Here is a 25,374-nt window from a genome sequence, read left to right on the forward strand (position 1 = left end):
TAATTTCCTAAGAGTGTAGCCATGCCACCTCCACTTCTGATGTTTTATCTGCACCTAGAGCTATGATGATATTTTCCTATCTACTTTCTAGATATCACAAGTTTGCAACAGAACAGACTTAACGTTGGTGACTAATATATGAAGCTTGATATTTAGGGACATATATCTGTTCATCCAGATAGGCTAGAACTTAATAAATATAGTGTTCGCCTTTCTAATGTTATTTTAACATCATTACAAATTAGTCGACTGCTTTTATCGTCTCATCCCCAGTATCCAAGGGCTGCTTTATATTTGCTGCGTTCAATCTCCTTCAGATGACTAGTTAAATTCCACTGAATTCCCTTCCACCGTTATTTATGACCTTCCTCCAGCACTAACAAGAACAAAATGGGCGAAATAATGCAGGCTTGTCTGAATTCAGCATTCTTGGTGATGGCATTTGACAGCTTCCACTGATGTAAGACTCGAAATACATGTTACTTATAATATAAATTATTTTTAGAAATATAGCATACTGCTATAAAAGAAAGCTATAGAAAACTTTCGCAAAATATATAAAAGTCAGGTAAAATACTGCCTGGAACTTCTTACTTTGCTCAAGATTATTCAATTGCCTCTGACCAACCAAGATCCAAAAAGAATCAGATTTCTACAACTTATACGTCCATAACAGCTGAGAATTGCAAACAGTTATGCAACTGATGACGCACAATAAAGTAGACGTAGATTACCCATAAAAGATCAATAAGACCGCAGTGTCAAAAGGCCATGTATCTAATAAGATACATGGCTAATATTGATTATTTTATTTTCTTGTGCCATTTTGCTGAATCATTATATAATGTAAATTAACAAGAATTATTAATCTGGAACTACTATATTATCAGTTTGTGCCTGTTATCCTTCTTCATTCTTTAAATTATAAGTTTTAAATGAACCAAAACTAAAGTTGACATTGTTAATAAAATATAAGGAAAAGGAACCAAAAAATATAAAACACCTTTAAATATGATAGTAAAATTAACTAAAGAATTTAGAAGTATATGAATATTTTTCGGCAATCGTTTGACCTCCATTCTCATTACATGACCAGACCATTAACGAATTTTAAGATCGTTGACTCTTTGAATAGTGAGTAAAGTTCATGGTTGTACCTTGATCTCCGTTAATAGGTCCAACTATCTTCCTTAGGACTTTCCTTTCACAGACTTCTACCTTTACAGCTTGCCACAAACAAATGGCATATTACAGTAATAGCTTTATTCTTTTAACATTATTAAAAACTAAACATAACTTTGCTTTTTAAACTACATAAATTAAAAATTTCCTTTAATGTGAACGATAATTCCTAGCTTTTATTCACATACATATCCACATCATCATCACTAACGCTAATACGAGTAAATTGCTTTTTAATAATTATTTCTTTCAAATTTTTTAAGTTATAATTTTTTCTTCCAGGTGGTCAAATGACACAACAACAGATTCAACAGATACCAGGCTTTGGCCCTAACGCCCAACCACCCGTATTCGAAAAGGTATTCAGCAATGCCCGATTCGCGCAGGGAGGAACAGCGACGTTTGAAGGCCGAGTCACAGGTAAACCTCAACCCACCGTGACATGGACAAGGAACGGGGCCCCTCTTCTTAGCTCACAGAAGCACCGATTAAGCTACAACGAACAAACTGGTGACATTGTCTTCCAGATCAACCAAATAGGACCTGGGGATGAAGGAGAGTACGTGTGCAATGCAAAGAACCAATACGGAGCAGCTATTTGCTCGGTATATATTTCACCTGAGGGCATGCAAATACCGCAAAGACAAGCCTTTTCTAAATTTGACCAAACGACTAATTATTCTAATGGTACCACAACCACTATTACCGAAGACTTTAAAATAGACACTTTTGAATATAGAATTTTAAGAGAAGTTTCCTTTAGGGAATCTATTACGAGACGGTCCAATTACGAACAAGACTCCCAAATTTCTACTACAGTCGAACGATCTTTGGGACCTCCAGCTCCACCTCAATTTTCCCAAAAACCTCGAAATTCCAAACTACTCGAGGGCTCTGATGCTGTATTTACATCTAAACTATCAGCTAATCCTAGACCTAGAATCACATGGTTCAAAAATGGCCAAAGGATTACAGATTCTCAGAAATATGAAACAACTTTCTCTAATAACCAAGCCTCGTTACGAGTTAAGCAAACTACTTCTGATGATTCTGGTCATTACACTCTCCTTGCTGAAAATCCTCAAGGTTGTGTAGTCTCATCTGCGTATTTAGCTATAGAACCAGTAACCACTCAAGAGGGACTCATTCACGAATCAACGTTCAAGCACCAACAAACCGAAATCGAACAAACGGATTCAAACAAAACTTTAGCTCCCAACTTTGTACGAGTATGCAACGATAGAGATGTTACTGAAGGTAAAATGACCCGTTTTGACTGCAGAGTCACTGGCAGGCCATATCCTGAAGTGACATGGTATATTAATGGAAGACAAGTAGTAGACGACCACAACCATAAGATATTAGTCAACGAATCTGGTAATCATGCCCTTATGATCACAACAGTTAGTAGAAACGACTCTGGTGTTGTAACTTGTGTTGCTAGAAACAAAACTGGAGAAACTTCCTTCCAATGTAACCTCAATGTCATAGAACGGGAGCAAGTAGTAGCTCCTAAATTCGTTGAAAGATTCGCAACCGTCAATGTCGCCGAGGGAGAACCAGTAAGACTCCATGCAAGAGCAGTGGGTACTCCAATCCCACGAATCACTTGGCAGAAGGACGGTGTACCGCTAGTGAGTAGCCCCGATGTTAGGATTGCGATTGACGGTGGAGCCTCGACTTTGGATATTCCAAGGGCCAAAGTATCTGATGCTGCCTGGTACCAATGTACCGCTCAAAATGTAGCTGGCTCCACCGCTACTCGTGCCCGACTATTCGTCCAAACACCTCAAAGTACTACTCCAGAACCAAGACGCCTACATCTACCCAGGCCTACGAAAGTCATCGAACCTGAGTGAGTATATGTGCATTTTATTTTTTATCAATGACTGTCACTTCAAAGAGTTTCCGCATCGTTTACTATTCTTATATACGTTTATTTTAATCTTATAGTATTCTTCGTACTATATTCACTTAAAAAAAAGTGTCTTCTTACCATGTCCATTTCTAAAATTTGATTTTGCTCTAATATATTTGTAATAGAATAATATTGTTTGTCCAAGTGATTTTCGTGATTTTTTTAAATCTATTATTGTTACTCACTAAGCCTACCGATTTATTGCAATTTAATTTTAACAATTCTATTTAGATTAGCTTTCAATTGCATTCTAAATATTGTAAAGTTTATTTTAATATATTTAAAGTCTTCTAACACTGACACTATTACTGTATAACATTTATTGATTTAACCGTACAAATTTATATTTCGACTGACTCTAAAATCTAAATTGCTCTTACTCCGGGACCGAGTGTATGTTCGATCAGGGGCGTAACAATGGCTTGTCGTAACATTTTCTTCTCTCTCAGAGATGGTGCTTTCTGGAACCTTGTCGGAAATAAAACTGGTGGCTGGTATCGGCAACTGGACCCTCTGTTATAACTCCCAGTTATATAAAAGTGGCAAAGAACGGTTTTCACTTCGCACCAATAACCATGCGGATTGCAACTAGTCCCTGGACTTGTGTCTTTAAAGATTTCCTCCTATATATTTCAAATAACCCTAAAATCCAATGGGTGGGATTCTAGCTTAGACATGGCTAATTTTTGCACGTTCGACTTCAGCACGTGCTCCCTCTATTGAAGTATTTTGTCTTTTGTTTCCAGATAGAAAAGGTAACGTGATGCATCTTGGAGTTTCAATGCTTTTCCGGGAGCTTGTAGTTGGCATTGAAGTTCTGCATCTCGACAATTCTGCAAATTTCCTTCAAAAGATGGATGATAATCCTTGTGCGTCTTTAATACCGGCCGGAATAGTATGGGCGAGTGAGTAATTATCTGGAAATTCGAGTAGATTTTGCTTTTCTTTAGTGGCGGCACCATGTCTTGCTTTACTGGTACCTCCATTTGCCCCCATGAGTTACTTAAACGTGAATCAGGTATTTCTTGGACTTGGTTTACTTTCACATCATTTTCTACGTCGTAAAGTCTTTATACGGTACGGACCTTCACAGAACTGCTGCATCTTGGGAGAACAACCTTTCGCTTCTTTGGATTATAAAGCCAGACTTTGCCCTTTTTCTAAAAAAGTTTTTTTTTTGCTTAGATATCGCAGCGTTTCTTTATTCTATCGTTAGCGATGTGAATATGGGAGCGGACCAACTCGTGCATATCGTCCATTATTCTTCGTAAGTAGTTCACATAATCTTCACCAGCTACATCCTCTTTGTCTGTAAATCTGTCACTTTTAAATCACGCGTAGCCATTTTCCACAGAATTTATTTAAATATCTCATTTCTGACATCAATGTAAAAGTTATTGTAATTTATTTAAAATCTTCTAAGTCTAACACTAAAACACAATTAATTTATACCATTTATTTACCTAACTGCACAAATTTATATTTTCGACTGACCCTAAAATCTATATTGCTCTTATATGTATATTTATTTCGCCACATTCGTCGAAACACCTCCGGAACCCAATGGAATTTTCTCGGTGGCATTAGAATGGTGCAGATCGAATCGTAGCGTAGTATGTTCGATCAAGGCCGTAGCAAGGGCTTGGAGTAACAATATCATACTCTTATTTGTGATTCAGTTTCAATCCAACACATTGCAGCTTCTTCAGATATTAAGTTATAACTAGTTTCAAAATGAATAATAAATTTAGTTTATAAGTTTACGTTGAGAAGAATAAACCAAGAACATGTGAATAGGAAAATATCTAAAATTACAATTCTATAAAAATATATTTAACAAATATTTAATAATATTTAATATAAAAGACAACACTATTGATATTGTCGTATTCACTTGATAGCGGATTAATTTTTCGAACATAAAATTATAACGAAAACTTCTTCGAGATAGTTGTATCTTAATATTTGAAGAATAACAGATTTTCAAAATAATAGATAAATCAAAAAGGAATTATTTCATTCAAGTCTTTCTTAGGTTCTATATTTTTTGCTTTAAGTTAACACAAGGCCAGAACTAGGATTTCATTTTTAGCTTTTTTATTTACATTTCATCAATTCGAACTCCATTGAAAAATCCACTTGCTGTTTAGATTGTCCAAAGCTTTAAACCTGTCACTGAGTTCGGTAATCGACCGGTCAATAAACTCTAACAGGGCTACTTGGTACGCATTCTCAGCACTTGCCAGAGCTTCTCGCCACACAGCTCATCAGGCATTTATTTATTTGTTCTTTGTCTCTCTGCAAGACTTTAAGAATCTTAAAAGGCCTTGAAGGTTCTACGTAGCCAAATCTACTGGCAGATCTTTTTTTTTTGAAAAACTAGTTGACATGATTTTTTTGACAAAGCTTGTCCAAATATTTCCCAAAAAGGAGCTGGCCACACTAAGAGTTTGAGGTGTTGAGAGATTATCGTTTTTAGGATCCTCTAGATCCTGTAAAACGTTATCGTAATGTTTATACACAGCTTCGACCACATCTAATCTTGAAGGACATCTGGTCTTGCTTCCAGGTTTCAATGTCAGTGCACATATTTTCGGAGAACTTGCTTGTGTGAAGTTAATGTTATGAGACGTAATAGTAGCACTAGCCGCATTAGCATTAACTAAATTCAGAAAGTGAGTAAGTAGTACATGGGACAAAATATGCTAGCTCGTTCTCATGACGTAATCTGGACTGACTACTTCCTCGACAAATTTGCTTCACTGTCGTAGCATTGACCTCTATTAATAGTTCTCCTATTTAAGGTTATCTTTATCTAATTTTTTTAAGATTTCTTGGCTGAGACATTCAGCTGTTTTGTTGTTAACTGGGAAAAAAACAATAAAACTTTCCTCTATCTCCGATGTATTCGCTTAGACGTAACGATGCTTTGTGCGTTTGTCTTATGTTATTGGCAATAACTTTGAGAGAATTAGGAAATTTATCTTTTTTTATGCCTCTCCTTACGTTATTGAAGAGGGACATTGTAATACATTATAAGTTCTAATCTATGTTCAAGAACTTTCCACTGGATAAGAAAACAGAAATCACAGTCTTTCATCATCGCAGAATCACAGTTCTCTCGAAATGGACTTCAGAATAGCATCAATAATTCAGCGCACTACCGCATTATTACAGTGAGACTCTTCTTGATGGATCTGATTTTGAGTTCTTCATCAATACTTCCCTTTCCTAAACAGGATTCTAAAGTTTTTCACAAAAAAAAGCCAAGTTTGTTGGTGAATGACTTTTTCAGTCAATGTTTCACTGAATTTTTTCCGGTTAGTAAGTACTTTTTCTTTACATAATAGTATTGGGAATTTGATGTATAAAGTCATTGTAATAAAGCTGATAAATTGTTCTGAATAATTTAACTAACTTATCTTTTATATTTTGCGGCTCCCTGAAAACTATCCACCCTGTCCCGCCCTAGTTTTGGGCCTGCGTTACTATTCTAAGTTTTTATTCTTCGTTTGTGTTTTCCTCATGTTATTTGATTTTAAAATGTAAAAAGTTCAGTTTAATTAGCAAACAGATTGTAGCTAAGTACAAACGTAAACATCTGATCTTATTATATTTAATTTTTTCAGACCCGAACCTGGCCCAGAAGTAATTTATCTTCGTCACGTTGAACGAGCTCGTCCTCATGCACCACCAGGTGAAGAGGATCGTGTGTATCCTCCACCGCAATTTATCATTCCCTTGAGGGACGCCGTTCAATTTGAGGGAGGTAGAGTACACTTCGAAGCTAGAATAGAACCTGTTGGAGATCCAACCATGCGTGTAGAATGGTTTTTGAATGGAAAACCTTTAGCAGCTAGTAAGTATTCGTTTTTTAAATTAATTTGAAGAAAATCAGTAACTTTTCTCAGTATCTGGTCGAAAAGGTAGCTTAGATTTTGTCCTTAATATGCCATTAAAAATTTTGCAATTGTCATAATTTAATTTTAAAATAAGTTTTCGATTTCCTATTCGGAAATCGTTCTTTCTCAAAGTACAACACATTAATTAATTAATGTTGGAGTGGAAGTGGAAATCAAAATGTCAAAAATAAATTTATTTTAAACTTAAATTGTGGCTTATTCCCAACAAAAATAGTAAATTGCCTTAAGATACCACAAGAAAATAGCTTCAGAACAATATATAGATTTCAGTTCAGTTCATATACAAATAGTTTCTCATAACTTTTGATGTGAAATAATTAGGGTAGCAGAAATTCAACAGTTTCTAGTTTCCCAGTAGTAGGAATTGAACTCACGTCTTAGCTACCTGAGTCTAACATGGATATATTTGATTTTTATATTTATACATATTATGGCTGGTCCCTAAAAAACCTGATACGACTCAAAGCGTATTTTGTAGAAAATTGAGCAGTGTATTTTAAAAATAGGCAACGATAAATACTTATTATTTACATACTGTCACTTAGAAAAGGTAAAAGGAAAAATTAGTAAGGGCCTAAAGCAAGGCTGCTGCATAGCACCTACACTCTTCAAAATATATCTAAATGAGGCACTCTCAGTGTGGAGAAGAAAGTGCTGCAATATGGGCATCCCAATCGGAGATGATAGATTATACACGATACACTTCGCTGACGACCAAGCCATTCTAGCTGAAGACGAGAGTGATGTAGGCTACATGCTTAGAAAACTGGAAGATGAGTATACCAAATGGGGCCTCACAATTAATATACAAAAAACTGAGTACTTAGTTGTAGGAGAAAAACCAGAAAGCCTACAAATCGAAATGGGAACTATAAAACCAACAAACAATTTCAAATACTTGGGAGTCCAAATAACATCAAAAGCAGGAAGTATCGAAGAAATACACTCCAGGATTGGCCAAGCAAGATCAGCTACCAGACAGCTACGCGGACTATTATGGAATAAAAAAATAACAAAAGAAAATGAAAGAAGAAAATATAAAACAATAATAGAAAGTATTGGGCTGTACGGCGCCGAACTCTGGGCAAAGAAACAAATCAAAAATTAAGGCCATGGAAATGAGCTACTGGAGACGATGTTGCCAGCTCACTAGACTTGATAGGGTGAGAAACGAAGATATTCGGAGAGAAATGGAAATCGATCTAGACATAATAGACACAATCGAAGCCAAAAGACTTAACTGGTATGGACACCTTCAGAGAATGCCTGAAAATAGATGGCCAAAAAAAATAGAAGAATGGACTCCGCCAACTAGAAGAAAACGAGGTAGACCAAGACGATCCTGGAGAGACGATGTCGACGATGCAATGACCGCCAGAGATTTAACAACTGAAGATTGCTTCGACAGAAAACGCTGGAAATTAGGATGCGAGAAGCGGCGCCAGCTGTAGAAGACTCGCTTGTTATATATATATATATATATATATATATATATATATATATATATATATATATATATATATATATATATATATATATATATATATATATATATATATATATATATATATATATATATATATATATATATATATAGTCACTTAGAAAATGGTTGGTCACTATCTGCCGTAGCGAACCATTTTAAGTAAGCAGAACAACAGTTTTTAATATTAATACAAGATGGAGAGAACAAGAAACTCTCGAAAGAAAGCAAGGTTCTGGAAGACCAAAAATATCTAACGCCCATGAAGATCGTACGCTTTTGGAGAGATTAGAAGAGAATCCTTTTGAAGATGCGAAAACTGCAAGAATTATGTCACAGTTTCCGGGAAGAAAGACAACAACTTGGCGCAGAATTAAAGCTTTGCGTCTTAGGTACCGAACTGCTGCAAAAAAAAATCAAGTTCTTACACCACAACAGAAGCAATCAAGACTTTTATTTGTTTTAAACCATCAGCTACAAAATCAAGATTTTTGCGACAGGGTAATATTTACATATGAGAAAATTTTTCAATCTTCTAAAAAGGGCAAAATTGGGGTGTATAGACCAGATAATAATATATTTAATCCTCTACATGTTGATAAATGTCGAGCAGCTGGTCATTTTAGCGCCAATGTATGGGGATGGATTTCATCTAGAGGAATGGGAATGGTATGGCGTATTGATGGCAAGTTTGTTGGCCAGAATGTTCTAGAAAACATCATGTTTCCCAGTGTAGAACAGTTTTATCCAGAAAATAATTTTATCCTCCAACAATATAATATACCAGTGGCTCCAGATTTAAACCCAATCGAGAATGTGTGGGGGGTTATTATTAAACGGTTGTATCGGTGTAATTTTATACCTCAAAATGCTGAAGAACTCTGGCATGGTATACAACAGGTTTGGGAAGAGCTCTTTGAAGAAGACATTTTCATAGTTCCTTTCACGCAGATGAACCGAAGGCTACAAGCTGTTATCAGTGGCGGATAGAAGGGGGGCTCACGGGGGTCATGACCCCCCCCCCCACAAATAAAATTAAATATCAATCAAATAATCCTAAAAAAAATAATTTAAAACCCATTAACCCTATAAGCAGGAAGTTAATAGTTGAAATGATTCAAACTCATTTATTCTAGTGGTAAATGTAGAATTATGCGGAAGCTTTTACATTGCTCTTTAAAAAAATCAACAATTCTGAATACAGTAATACCTGGACTAACGCTACCCCGACTTCGGAGTTACGCGATTTTTAAATTTTGTCAACGAATTTCAATTCGTCATTTGAGTGCCAGAGAATCGTTCGATTATCGATGAGATAGAATTACCGCACACACATTATCGCTCATTCAATGTACATGACTTGACTTTTCGCACGAAATCAGCACATTTTTATTTTCATCAGCACAAAGTGAATATTGTTGTTGCATTAGCTCTGTCTGATAAGTTAATGAATACAAATAAAGGAACTGGGGCTGCTGTCCAAGGTATTTGTAAAAGTCGTTAGGTTGAAAGGCATGAAGGTCATCTTCAGCTCCAGGGCGAATCAATCATCAAAATAGTTATACAACGCTCTTAAAACAATTTCTACGTGGAAGGACAGTAAAATGTCAGCTGATGCATTTTCATTAATGTAAACTATCAGGAGCCCAGAATTTCTCATTTCAGTAGTTTGTCTTAGTGATGTTTTAGGTACAACTGTAATACTTAGCCGCTTTCTTTAGTCATCAAAACTAGATTTGAAGAAGGCTACTGAGGCCATAGAGGACACTAAATGCATTCTTCAAAATAAAAGATCAAATGCTGAATCTGTTTTTGGCAAACTTTACTATGAAGTAAAGGAAATAACTGAACAAACAAACATGTCGTCAAAACCAACCTGCTAACTCTTGCGAAGAATATTTCTGAAGATCTATTTATTTACCCCTTTTAGACAATATCTTACCTGATTTAGAAGAACGACTTTATTATTATTGGATATTATTGGACCATCTACTGCATATTCCACAGTAGAACAAGAGTTTTCACTGTGGATTCAAAAGTGGAAAAGAGTCGTGCAAAATAATGAAAAGCTTCCTGATTCTATTTTAGAAGTATTAGAAAACTGCGATATTCATATGTTTCCAAATATCAGAACATTTCTGCAAATATTAATTACACTGCCAGTCAGTGCAGCAACAGCAGAGCGTAGTTTTTCTACGATTAAGCGTCTAAAGACTTGGCTTCGGAATAGAACTTCGGAGGAAAGGTTAACTGATTTAGCACTCATCAATGTGCATCCTGAAATTTCTCTAGATGTTAATGCAATCATAAAGCGATTTGCTAAATCGGATAGGCGAAAAGAATACATTTTATAAAATTATGTGGGTTTTTTTTATTTTTTTTTTGTTTAAGTTAAGACCCCTTAATGTTGTACGATTCTTTGCACCCGTAGAGTATTTGGGTTTTAACAACTTCTCATTGGTTTAATATATCGCTTAAAATAATTCTTGAGAAAATGGTTCCCTTATATGAGGCACAAATCATATCAATCGTAAAGGTGCAAAAATATAAAGTCTATATCAAAATCTTTTTCTGGGATCAGCCACTGAAAGGTACAAATATCTAAATCCTATATCAAAATCACTCTCAAGGCCCATGAGGCCCCCCGACAAAAATTTCTGGATCCACCACTGGCTGTTATCAATGCTGATGGAGACATTACAAAATATTAATTTTATTTTTACATACCTAAATTTAGTATAGTTTTGGTCTTCCGGACCCTCGCTTTCTTTCGAGGGTTTCTTGTTCCCTCAATTTTTTATTAATAGAAAAACTGTGGATCCGCTTATGTTAAAATGTTTTGCTGCCTCTGATAGTACCCAGTTATCTTTAAATTTGGTTACAATTCCTGCTTTAATATATTGTTGAGATGACGTTTGTTTTATTCCTTAATAGTAATAAAAATAATAACAACAACCCTATTTTATGTAAAAACTATCATTTAAGTATATACTCTTTATAAAATGCAGGAATTCAATATAATATCAAAATTTAGACCTTAATAATTATTACAATTTATGAATTAACATATGTAATCAATTGTTTGTTGTTTGTGTGTTTATTTCATTATTTGTCTGCCATAATAAATATAATGTCAGACCGATCAAATACACTGCTCAAAATAATCAAATCTTAATAAGAGTCGTATCAGTTTTTTTTTGGAACCAGTTGTAGATTTACTGACTGGTGATTCGCTATTAAACTTCATGAAATTCTTATATTGGAATAGTCTAGTCTATCAACTTAAAGAGTTGTAAAGGAAAAAGCCAGCTGTAGACCGTGGAGAATGTCGTGAAGGGAAAATTGTTTATGGTCAAAAACTCTAAAACTAGTTTGTTTTTCATTAGGATGCAGTGAAAAGCGCCACTTTAACAATAATGATAAATATATGAACATCAATATATTTTTATATCGGACAAAAATGTCCACGACAAAGTGTATGCACCGGCAGTGGAAGGTGAACTAGAAGAACTTGAAAAGTTATACGCAGATGTAAAAACTGATACTAACCAACTCAAAACTTAAGATCTCACCATTCTGATGGGTGACCTTAATCCTAGGATAGGAAAAGGCAGACAAAGTAACATTGTTGGAGATTTTGGACTGGGTAATAGAAATGAAAAGGAGAACTATTTCAAAGAATAGGTTAATGATGAAAGGCTTGATCTTGAAATTAAAGAAGTAGTGACAGTACCTGACATAACTATGGACGAAACTGAACGAGCAATAAGATTAGCAAAGATCAGAAAGGCGACGGGGCCGGATGAAATACCGAGTGAAATAATAAAGCTCTTTGAAAGTTCAGTAAACGAATGAACGATATAAAACTGGATATATACCAACGGATTGGCTGTTGTCGACTTTTGTGACAATATCTAAAAAAGCAAACAGGAAAAAATGTAGTGACTACCGAACCATCAGCTTGATGATGATGAGACATGTTTTAAAAATATTTCTTCGAATTTTGCACTTAAGTGCCAATGTGTCCATGTTATGCGCCACCCAACGATAATAAACTTCAATAATAGAAAACAAGATAGACGGAAGAAGATGGCTAAGTCAAAGAAGAACGTCATGGCTTAGAAACCTGAGAGAATGATTTAACAAATCCTCTGCATCCCTTTTTCGATCTACCATCAACAAAATTAGTATAGTCAATTTGATAGAAAACACACGATAATTGAGCAGTGTACAGAAAGAAGAAAACAAGAATTGGGAACCATTAAGGGTGTCAGATAAATATAATAATTAAGTTTTTTGATTTTTTAGTTTTTTGAGTTTTTTGATTAATTGTAAATGATTCACAGGAATCCAATTTTTTGTGGAATGTTTTATAACAAACGTTAAAACATAATACTATATTTGACGGACAAAATACAATAGCCTTTTTGCAATCGGATACATTTTTATTTTTAAATAAACTCGTATTAATATGTTTTGTTTTTTTTTTTTTTCAGGTTCTAGAACTACATCAATATTCCGCTTTGGATTTATTGCTTTAGATATACTTAGCTTAATAATGAACGACAGCGGCGAATATGTTTGTCGTGTAACCAGTGCAACGGGATGCGTAGAATCCCGCGCCTTGCTTAGCATTAACCCTAGAACTTCGATTGAACAAAGTAGTCAGCACCCTGATAGCTTACAATATATTCAGCACTTAGAGGATTATTCTAAATACCAAAGAACTGACAGTTTAGAAGAACGAACAAACCAGAAGCCTCATTTCATCCGTCCACTCCAGGATCTTGGAGAATTGCAAGAAGGTCGCAATGCTCATTTCGAGGCTCAATTGACCCCTGTAAGTGATCCAACGATGAAAGTGGAGTGGTACAAAGATGGCCGACCTATTACCGCCAGTTCACGAATCACCACCATCTTCAACTTCGGTTACGTTTCTCTCAACATCATGCACCTACGGGCCGAAGATGCAGGATCGTATACTGTGCGAGCTGTAAACCATTTAGGAGAAGCTATCAGTACAGCTAATATTAGAGTTTACGCAAGATCTTCAGTTACAGCCGATTTGGGTATTCCCGAACAGCAAAAGTACATTGAAGAAGTCGAAAGACTCGAAGCATATCAACAACAGCAAAACCAAAAATATATTTTGGAATCACCTGAAAGTACTCAGCCTCCTGTGTTTAAGACACCTATTAAAGACCAGAATGAGATACGCGAAGGAGGTTTTGCTCATTTTGAAGCTCGTTTAGAACCAGTTGGAGACTCTACCCTAAAAGTCGAATGGTTCAAAGACAACCGTCCTTTGGAAGCTAGTTCAAGAATTACTAGCTTCTTTAATTTTGGCTATGTAGCACTGACAATCAAAGACGTTACCATTCATGATGTCGGCCACTACATTTGCCGTGCGTCTAATGCTATGGGACAGGCTACTACCACTGCACAACTCAGTGTAGTCAGTAAAAAAGATATTAGCTTTGATTCACAACACCCAGGTGGTTTGGAGAAGATCCAACATCTGGAAGACTCTAGTCGATATAACCGAACTTCCAAAGAGGAAGTACAAGTTACACAAAAACCAAGGTTTTTGGGACCATTGAAAGGAACAAATAAAATCGTTGAAGGCCAACGGGGTCACTTTGAAGCTAGAGTGGAACCCCAAAGTGACATTACACTTAAAATTGAATGGTACTTCAACGGTAAACCAATTCAACCAGCCAACAGAATACAAACATATCACGATTTTGGATACGTTGCTTTGGATATTTTGAGTGTAAGAGAGGAAGATGCTGGAACCTACACAGTTGTTGCAAGAAATGCCTTGGGAGAAGCCCAACTTTCAGCAAGCATGGTTGTAGAAAGTAAGTATCATTTACTCAAAACTTTTATTCTTTAATTTTAACTGTATTATATGAGGAATTTAAGTAACCTTGTAACTACAACAACAAGTACTACGAAGTTACTACATATTTCATTACACCATGCATCAGCTCTTCTATTAATTTTTTTCTTCTCTGGAAGCGGTCTGTTAAAGAAAGTCGTAATTACAGCTTATTGTACATCTTATATTGATTATCTCGGGAGTCCTCCCGATTTCGGCAGATTTACTCCGTATATATAAGCTTTCTTCCAACACCCAATAGTTCCTTTATATTGCTATGGTTCAAGGCACTTGTATCAAGTCACGTCGAATTCTCCCATAGCAACAGGTTGCCTATTCACTTTAATTGGAGGGTGATTTGGACCTATCCGAAAGATATGCTATCAGATACGGTAGCCAAGAGCACATGGATGTTATATTTCGGGATTGGGAAGCGCAGTAGTGGCAGCTCAAATCTCATTGTATGATGAGTCAGTTGTGTTAGGGCTGTCTAGTGATTTGCTGATTGAGCATGGTGTAGAGCTGTATGAGTGTATGTGTATTTAGGGTTTGAGCGTGTGTATGTGTATTTTGGGTTTCGGCGTGTGTGGATTGAGTTAATGTTTGCTGTGTGTATATTATTTATTTGTTTTTGAAATTGTTTAAATAAGGGTTAAGCCATATATATGACATAATTTGTAATACTCTGACGAAACACTAGTAATTTGACACGCTTCATATGTTATTCAGCTTGCAGCTAAATTTTCTCATTTCATCTCACTAGCCATTTCGAGATAATATGATTTAATTAATAATGTTGTCAGTAGTTCTTTAACTTCATGGTTTTTTTAACTTCTATTTTTTGTTTTACCTCTGTTTTATTACCGTTTCTCTACGTGTTAAAATCTTTTTTGGAAGATCCGATATGGTCCAATAGATAACTCAAAAATATATAACTTAAGATATAATGTTACTAGTGTACATATTTCATTTTCTTCATTAATAATAATTATTTTCTTTTTAGCACGTGCCAGCATTGACACCAGAAGCATGCACCGAGGTGCATACGATAAAACCAAACATATAGAAGAATCCAAATTTGTCGAACCGCAATATCACATTGAAGAGCTTTGCAAATCGAAGCCAGTCTTCGTAGTACCTCTTTCTGATCCACAACCAGTATCAGAAGGAAAAAATATCCATTTAGAATGCCGTTTGGAACCTATGGGTGATCCTACTATGAGAGTCGAATGGTACTGTAACGGAAGACCAGTAACTGTCGGTTCGCGTTTCAGAACATACAACGATTTTGGATTCGTTGCTCTAGATATCATCCACGCTAATGCTTCGGATTCCGGAGAATATACTGTTCGTGCAGTTAACCAATTAGGATCTGCACATACATCATCGTGCGTTAGAGTAATTTCTAGAAATGACATTATTACTGAGACTCAACACGAGCAATCTCTAGAACAAATTCAACACTTGGAAGACTCTTCACGTTATCGTAAACACATAGCTGAAGACGTAACTGTATTACAAGCTCCCCAATTTACCAGATCTCTTCACAATATCGAAACCGTAGAAGGTACTAACGTACATATGGAATGCCGTCTTCAACCTGTTGGAGACCCGACTATGAGAGTCGAGTGGTTTGTTAACGGAGTACCAGTTAAAACTGGACATCGTTTCAGACCTGCTTATGATTTTGACTACGTAGCACTTGATTTACTTAGTGTCTACCCAGTGGATTCTGGTGTTTATACTTGCCAAGCAAGGAACCAATTGGGAGAAGCAGTTACATCGTGTTCGGTTAAAGTAATCGCAAAGAAGGACTTATTGTTCGAGAGTCAGCATCCCGCTGGTCTTGAAAAAATTCAGTACTTGGAAGATTCCTCAAGATACAAGAGAACTGAATTTGTTGACGAACAAGTTACCGTCAAACCAAAGTTCATTACAAAACCAAAGAACTTAGAAAGTATGACAGAAGGTAAGCATGCTCATTTTGAATGCAAAATTGAGCCTGTCACCGATCCAAATCTTAAAGTAGAATGGTATAAGAATGGTCGCCCAGTTACAGTCGGACACAGGTTTAGACCAATTCACGATTTCGGTTATGTAGCTCTTGATATCGTAGATTTAATTTCAGAAGATTCAGGAACTTACACTTGCCGGGCAACTAATTTGGTAGGTACCGACGAAGTTAACTGTGCCTTACGTTGCAGACCATCTGGCCAAATCATCACCTCGACTCAGAACGAAACTGGTCTACAACAAATACAACATTTGGAAGACCGGTCTAGATACCAAAGAAAGGAGCAAGTAGAAGAGTTTACTTCTCAAGCTCCAATATTTACGACGTCTCTTAAAAGCATTGACATTAAGGAAGGCCAAAGGGCTCACTTTGAATGCAGATTAATTCCAGTATCTGACCCAACTATGAGAGTAGAATGGTTCCATAACGGCAGACCTCTTAAATCTGGTTCTAGGTTTACCGAAACTAATAATTTCGGTTTTGTTGCTCTGGATATCCTCTACACTTACCCAGAAGATTCTGGTACTTATACATGCAGAGCCACCAACGCTTTGGGCGAAGCCGTAACATCAGCCATTTGCAATGTACAAACCAAAAAATCAATTTATTTGGAATCAGTCCATGAAGGAGCCATGGAACGCATCACTGAACTTGAAGATTCTTCCAGGTACCAACGAAAGACCGTACAAGAAGAAACAGTTAGCCAAGCTCCTTGCTTTACAATGCCAATAAAAGACTTGAGAGTAGCAGAAAATCAAGCAGCTCACTTTGAAGCCAGACTTATTCCTGTTGGAGATCCCCGATTGAAAGTTGAATGGCTACGCAATGGAGTGCCAATACAAGCCTGTAAGTATATAAAAATTGGTTCATTTTTATCAAATTTATTTAAAAAGGTGTATTTTCCTCACTGATTTCCTTCTATAAAGATAAATGATAAAGATTCTACTTAACCACTTGGAACTTTATATGGTACCGCAATTGAGATATTTTAATTGAGGTATTTGTATACTTGGAAAAATCTTTTTTTTTTATGCAGATATTATGTATTTGTTTACATAAATAATTATGTTAATCATCGGCGTATTGCATTATCAAAAGCTTTATTTACACAGTCATATCATCACTAATATGTAGTTTCATACTTAAACTGTGTTCTTCCCCTTTTACTTTTAACTTTTTCATTCTCCAGTGTATGATTTTAGAAAAAGTTTAAATAATTTACTTAAAAATTAACTCGTAGAGTTGACTCATAATATTTTTTAAATTTTTTAGCTAATCGCTTGACAACCATGCACGACTTTGGATATGTAGCACTAAATATGAAGTATGTCAATCCAGAAGATTCTAGTACATATACCTGCAGAGCAGTCAACGACTTAGGTGAAGCAGTAACATCAGCTACATTGTTTGTTCAATGTAAGTTTTTGAAAGTAAAAGCACCAAAGAGATATATCTCAAATAAATGTTTTTCTTTTAGCCAAAGCATCCCTTCAACTTGAATCCCAACACGAAGGCGCACTTAATAAACTTAGACAATTGGAAGACTCTAGCAGATACCAACGTCGTGAAGAAGAAGAAATAACTATAACTTCAGCACCTGTATTTACGACTAAACTCAATGGACCTGCTGAACTATTTGAAGGTCAAAGTGCCCATTATGAATGTCGTATTGAACCATACATGGATTCCAACCTTAAAGTTGAATGGTTCCACAACGGCAAACCACTAACAACTGGTCACAGATTCAGAACTGCTTATGACTTTGGTTTCGCCAGTCTTGACATTCTTACTGCGTATGCTGAAGATTCTGGTGAATATACCTGCAGAGCCACAAACCGACTTGGACAAGCTACATCGTCCGTTGTAACTACCGTAAAATGTAAGTGTTTCATATTTTAAAATACAGAGAAACTTAAATAGGGAACTGAAATTTTAAAAATTGTTACTAAAAAAATGTACTTTATAATACTTAAAAAAATAACTAATACTATTATATTACTTTTTTAGCAAAATCTTCCATCATAAGAGATACTCAACATCAAGGAGCTCTTCAGAAGATCCAACATTTGGAAGACGATTCAAGATACAAACGTGTATCACACGAAGACGCTATCGTTTTAGAAAAACCACAATTTGGAAGAGGACTCAAAACCATTGAAAATCTACCCGAAGGAGCTACAGCTCATTTGGAAGCCACGCTTACACCAGTTAATGATCCAACAATGAGAGTAGAATGGTTCTGTAACGGACGGCCCATTCAAACCGGTCACAGATTCAAAACAACTTATGACTTTGGTTATGTAGCTCTAGACATTCTCTACGCTTATGCCGAAGATACCGGTACATACATGTGTAGAGCAAGAAATGCTGTTGGTGAAGCTGTTACCACAGCTGGTATTTCAGTGGTAGCTAAATCTGGATTATACTTAGATACTCTTGATGAACAACGTCTCTCCAAGATCAGACAACTTGAAAGTTATGAAAGACCTAAAAAGGAGGAAATTGAAGCCGTTCCACAAAAACCAGTTTTCCTTACTCCATTAGTTAATTTAGAAAATCTTAAAGAAGGAGAACACGCTCATTTAGAATGCAGAGTAGAACCTGTTAATGATCCGAACTTGAAAATTGAATGGTACGTCAATGGTGTTAAATTACGTGCTGGTCATAGGTTCAGAACAACTCATGACTTCGGATATGTAGCTCTTGATGTCTTATATACGTACGCCGAAGATAGTGGAACATACATGTGCAAAGCTACCAACTTAGTTGGTGAAGCTGTTAACACCTGTACTATCAAATGCGGTAGCAGAAAGAGTATTATTTTCGATACTCAACATCCAGAAGGTCTTGAGAAGATAAGAGAATTGGAAGCACAAGGTCATCATGCACGCCTTGAAATTGAAGAACCAGCTCCAACTCCACCTATGTTTGTCACTGAATTAAGAGGAACCACCGAAATTTACGAAGGCCAAACAGCTCACTTTGAAGCGCAGGTTCAGCCTATCCACGATCCTAACTTAAGAATAGAATTCTATCACAATGGCAAGCCATTACCATCAGCTTCTAGATTCCACATTACATTCGACTTTGGCTACATAGCTTTAGACATTGGACACGCAGTTCCAGAAGATGCAGGAGAATACTCCGTAAAAGCCATTAATAACTTAGGACAATGCGTTTCTTCCATAAATCTGAAAGTTATTGCAAAGAGCAATATCATTCTCGAGTCACAAAGACCTGAAGGTTTAGACAAAATAAGACAGCTTGAAGAACACCAACCTTACAAGCGACCAGATGTAGATGAACCTGCTACTAGACAGAGACCTGTATTCACCCAACCTCTTCAAAACATTGACTTTATCAAGGAGGGTCAAACAGCACACTTTGAATGCAGATTAATTCCTGTTGGTGATCCAACTCTTAAAGTGGAATGGTTCAGAAATGAGAAACCTTTGGAAGATAGCTCTCGTATTACCAAAATACACGATTTTGGTTTCGTGTCTTTGGATATTTCTCATGTTAGAGCCGAAGATGAAGGCGTTTACATTTGCAGAGCTACTAATCCACTTGGAGAAGCTGTTACGACTGCATCTATGAAAATTAGAAGTAAGTATTTTTGTAATCTGCCTAATACCAGCAAAAAAACTATAATATTTATTTTTCTGATTTAGCTTCCAAAACCATAAATTAATTTTCAAATATTTGTTTTACAGCTGAAGCCAGCATCCTATTGGATACCCAACATCCCGAAGCTCAGAGAAGAATTGCTCAGCTTGAACAGCCATTGGCTTCCAGACCAGATGAGCCTGATCGTCAATTTGAAAAACCAATCTTTACACAACTCCTGACTGGACCAACCGAACTTTGGGAAGGCCAACATGCACACTTTGAAGCCAGAGTTGTACCAGTTGGTGATCCTGATTTAAAATTCGAGTGGTATGTTAATGGAGTAGAACTCAAACTTGGTTCAAGATTTAAAGTAACCCACGACTTCGGATTTGTTACATTAGACATTATGTCCACCGTTAAAGAGGATTCAGGAGTATATATGTGTAAAGCTATCAACAAATCAGGAGAAGCTGTTTCTTCTATATCTATGAAAGTGAAACCCAAATCCAGTATTGTTGGTGAGCCATTACAACCTGATGCTTGGCAGAAGATTCAACTTAAAGAAGCTGAAATGAACAAAGTTCCTCAAATGTTTGTTGACACTACACCACAACAACCACCAGTTTTTACTACACACTTAAAGAGCTACGATAAATTGGTAGAAGGGCAACATGTTTACCTTGAAGCTCAAGTAGAACCCAGAGCAGATCCTAATCTTCGCATTGAATGGTTCAAAAATGGTATTTCTCTTGCTACTGGTACCAGACTACGTAGTACTTTTGACTTTGGATTGGTAACTTTATCTATCAACGGTTTGAGAGAAGATGACTCTGCAATTTATACTTGCAAAGCAACTAACAAACTTGGAGAAGCAATATCTACATGTTCCCTAAAGATTGAAGACAGGCATTGGTTGTTGGGACAAACTCTTCATCCAGATGCTATACCTAAACTTGAAGCTCTTGAAAGACCATCAGACGTCAAGAAAGATACTCCTGAACCAGTGTATGAACTACCCATATTTATTACTCATCTTAATAATGTAGAATGCATGGAAGGAGATAATGTTCACTTCGAATGTAACGTAGAACCATCTAAAGATCCCACTCTTAAAATAGAATGGTTCGTTAATGGCAAACCTTTACCTACTGGTTCCAAATATAAGTCAACCTATGACTTTGGATATGTTGCTTTAGATATCACATATGCTTATGAGTCAGATTCTGGAATATACACTTGCAAGGCAACCAACAGCAAGGGATCTGCAACAACTTCTGGATCATTACGTTGCATTGCTAAACAAAATATATATCTAGATACACAACATCCTCAAGGTAAAGCTGGATTAGAGGCCATCGAAGATGTAGAAGACGCAATTGCTGGTAAATACAGGAGACAAACTTCTGCACCTGAAAAAGATTACGGTAAACCTGTATGGATAATACCACTAAATCCCGAATTCCATTTAGCAGAAGGACAACCATTGCATTTGGAAGGCACCGTAGAACCAAAAGAAGATCCTAACATGAAAATCGAATGGTTCTTTAACGGAAAATCTATTGATCATGGTAGCAGATTCAAATTTACCCAAGATTTTGGTTTCGTAACATTAGATGTCACTGACGTATATGAAAGAGATCAAGGTATTTATACTTGTAAAGCTTCCAACAAATCTGGAGAAGCTTTTACGTCTACAACAATTTACTGCACTAGTAAATCAAATCTCATAGAAAGAACTCAACATCCTAAAGGACAAGAAGGTCTTGAAAAGATCCAAGATTTGGAAGATTCTTTGCACAGACCCGACCTACCACAAGCAGAATCCGATGAAGGACACGCACCTGTCTTTACTTCCGAATTTACTCCTCTTAATAATGTCAAAGAGGGAGAAATTGCTCACTTTGAAGCTGGTTTGACTCCAGTAGGTGACCAGACTATGACTGTAGAATGGTTCTATAATGGAAAGACCATAGAAGCTTCCCATAGATTCAGAACAGTACATGCCTTTGGAATGGTAGTATTAGAAATTTTAGGTACTAAGATTGAAGATTCTGGAACTTATACCTGTGTTGCAACCAACAAGTGGGGAAGAGCTGAGCAAAGCGTTACTTTACAATGCACTGAAAAAACTGGTGGTCAGCCACCTAAGTTTACTACTCACATTAAAGATATTGTTGGTCTTAAAGATGGACAATCTGCTCATTTCGAATGTACTTTAATTCCAGTAAACGACCCAGATCTTAAAGTTGAATGGTACCACAACGGACAACCAATTTTAGATAAGAACAGAATAAAATCTGTGTCCGATTTCGGTTTTGTTGTTATGGATATCTCGTATATTCAAAATCACGATTCAGGAGAATATGTCTGCAGAGCTTATAACAAATACGGTGAGGACTTTACTAAAGCTACAATTGCTGCACATGGAAGAGGTGGAGTATTTACAGACAGTCTTCAACCAGAATCTTTAGCTAAGATTAGAGAATTAGAAAGCATGCAAGGTCAACATGCTCAAGCCCCATCAACTCCTGTTACTGAACCTCCTAAATTCATCACACATATTCAAGATGTCACAAAACTTGTTGAAGGGCAGAGCGCTCACTTTGAAGCCCGACTTACACCAGTTACAGATCCAGACTTGGTAGTCGAATGGTATTATAATGGTAAAAAACTACCCCACGGCCATAGATACCGCACCTTCCATGATTTCGGTATTGTTATTCTTGATATTCTTTACTGTTATGAAGAAAACTCAGGAGAATATGAATGCAGAGCTTACAATAAATATGGCCAGGACTCTACCAAAGCCAATTTGAAATGCGTATCAAAGACGAACTTAATCCTGGACTCGCAACTCCCGCGGGTAAGTTTCTTTTACTTTTTTCATTACTTAAGTTATTGAAAAAGAATAAGTTATAATTTTTTTGTATTAAAACATATCTTTGATTTTAGGGCATGGAAGGTGGTCTAGAGAAAATACAAACTCTAGAAGACGCTATGATACGAACACGAGATGAAAAGGAAGATACAAGGGTTGGAAAAGCTCCCGTATTCACAGTTCCACTATCAAACATCGATAGTCTGAGAGAAGGTGAAAACTCCCACTTTGAAGCCAGACTCACACCAACTGACGATCCTAAACTCAAAGTTGAATGGTTCTGGAATGGCAAACCTCTCAGAACTGGATCAAGATTCCGTACTTTCTGCGACTTTGGTTTTGTTATTCTTGAAATATCGCCCGTTTATCCAGAAGATTCGGGAGAATACTCTTGCAGGGCTATTAATGAATATGGTGAGGCTGTTACAACAGCATCAATGAAGGTATCGGGTAAAAGAAGTATTATTCTTGAATCCCAATTACCTAAAGGTATGGAGGGAACTATTGATAAAATTGCTGAACTTGAAGGACTTGGTGTTGCTCCATCTCAACTTACTCCAGATGACGATACAGGCAGACCTCCAGAATTCATCACATCTCCTTCTGATTTAGTATTAAATGAAAATGGACTTGCTCACTTCGAGTGCAGATTAATACCTGTTAATGACCAAAGTATGAGGGTTGAATGGTTCCACAATGGCAAACCATTATGGGCTGGTTCAAGAATTAAGACAATCAATGATTTTGGTTTCGTTATCTTAGAAGTATCGGGAGTTTATCAAAGAGACTCCGGCTTATACACTTGCAAAGCAACAAACAGACATGGTGAAGCTACTGTCTCTTGTCAATTACAGGTTAAAGGCAGACAAGGAATTATAATGGAACCACAATTGCCTTCGAACTTCCGCACTGGTACACAAAGCATTCAAAAACTTGAAGAAATGCTTCACAAGAAAGAAGAGTTACTCTCTGAAGAAGAACAACCTAATCCACCCAGATTCACAGTGGAAGTTAAAGATAACATTGATGTACCAGAAGGTGGACCAATTCATTTTGATTGTAGAGTTGAACCAGTAAATGATCCAACGATGAGAATTGACTGGTTCCACAATGGCAGACCATTCGCTACAGGTTCCAGAGTCCATCAAATCAACGATTTTGGTTTTATTTCCTTGGATATTGACTATTCTTATTCCAGAGATGCTGGTGAATACATATGTAGAGCTACTAACAAATGGGGAACAGCTACTACAAAAGCTACTGTTACTTCAAAGACCAAGAAGAGTATCGATACTGAAAGTCAACTTCCTTCTGGTATGAGCGCCGAAAAACTAAAAGAACTCGAAAAAGGTCCAATTTCTCAAGCACCCGAAAAAGAAAAGACCTACTCTCCTCCTAAATTTGTCACACAAATTGAATCTTCAACTGTTGAAGAATCTGAATCGGTTCATTTCGAATGCACCGTTGAACCAAAAGATGATCCTAAGCTTAGGATCGAGTGGTATAGAAATGGTAAATTATTGCCCTCAGGGCACCGTTACAGAACTGTCTTTGATCTTGGATTTGTTTCTCTTGATATATTGTATGTATACGCTGAAGATTCGGGAGAATATGTATGTAGAGCAGTCAATGATTACGGAGAGGACTTTACCAAGGCCAGTGTCTCTTGTAAAAAACTTCCTAACATTATCCTACAGAACCAAGTACCAAAAGGAATGAAAAAATCTGAAACTCTTATGCAAATGGAAGCAGCTATTAAAAAGTATACTTCCGAAATCCATCTTACAGAAGACGACTTGTATGATGTGGAAAAGAGACAACCTCCACGGTTTGTAACCCAAATTAAAGATCAAACTGATTTGGTTGAGATGCAAACTACTAAATTTGAATGTCAGTTAGCTCCTGTTGGTGATCCAAACATGAAAGTTGAATGGTTCCTCAACGGCAAACCTTTACCACATAGTAAGTATTATATCATATGTCTATTTTTCTTTAATTACCGTATCATTATGTGCTAATATTTCTATTTTTTAATCCTCTTTTCCATGCAAACGTTTCAAGCGTAGCGACTTTATTTGTAATAGTGTTATATATCTTGAGCATCGAGATGGAATTTCCCAATTTTCATACCAGAGCTTGTGAATTTCCTAAATGGCTATGATCTTGAAAATATCTGCGCAAATTTCTTAAAATAAAAAAAAAAACATCGCCTCAACTTATTTTATTAATGAACAGTCAAAGTCACACTGTCGGATTGAATACTTCGAAGATATCGAGATATTTTTATATCATTCTCAAGAAAAGATGTGAGATTGTGAAATTTTTCTTCTGTTGAATGCCATACATCAACTAATTTGAATGAGGCATTACAGGTTGCTAGTTCATTCTTTACTAGTGCCCATATTATTTCAATGGGGTTCAGCTCCGGGTGGTAAGGTAGTAAAGCAATGTCAAAATGTCATGTTCCGCTATAAACGTGTCAACAA

The 25,374-nt window shown here is 36.4% G+C and overlaps 1 protein-coding gene across 1 annotated transcript in view; it reads left to right on the forward strand.

The window, feature by feature from the left end:
* LOC140451278 (uncharacterized) overlaps positions 1-25,374 on the forward strand; it is an 862,244-nt gene that overhangs the window by 684,791 nt on the left and 152,079 nt on the right. The window contains 9 exon segments of the mRNA XM_072545021.1: positions 1,454-3,037; positions 6,730-6,959; positions 13,003-14,367; positions 15,391-17,247; positions 17,674-17,817; positions 17,879-18,280; positions 18,409-20,007; positions 20,115-22,873; positions 22,963-24,850. Of these exon segments, the coding sequence (XP_072401122.1) occupies positions 1,454-3,037; positions 6,730-6,959; positions 13,003-14,367; positions 15,391-17,247; positions 17,674-17,817; positions 17,879-18,280; positions 18,409-20,007; positions 20,115-22,873; positions 22,963-24,850 (11,828 nt within the window).

Source organism: Diabrotica undecimpunctata, chromosome 9 (assembly GCF_040954645.1).
Source record: "Diabrotica undecimpunctata isolate CICGRU chromosome 9, icDiaUnde3, whole genome shotgun sequence".
Taxonomy (NCBI): Eukaryota; Metazoa; Arthropoda; class Insecta; order Coleoptera; family Chrysomelidae; genus Diabrotica; species Diabrotica undecimpunctata.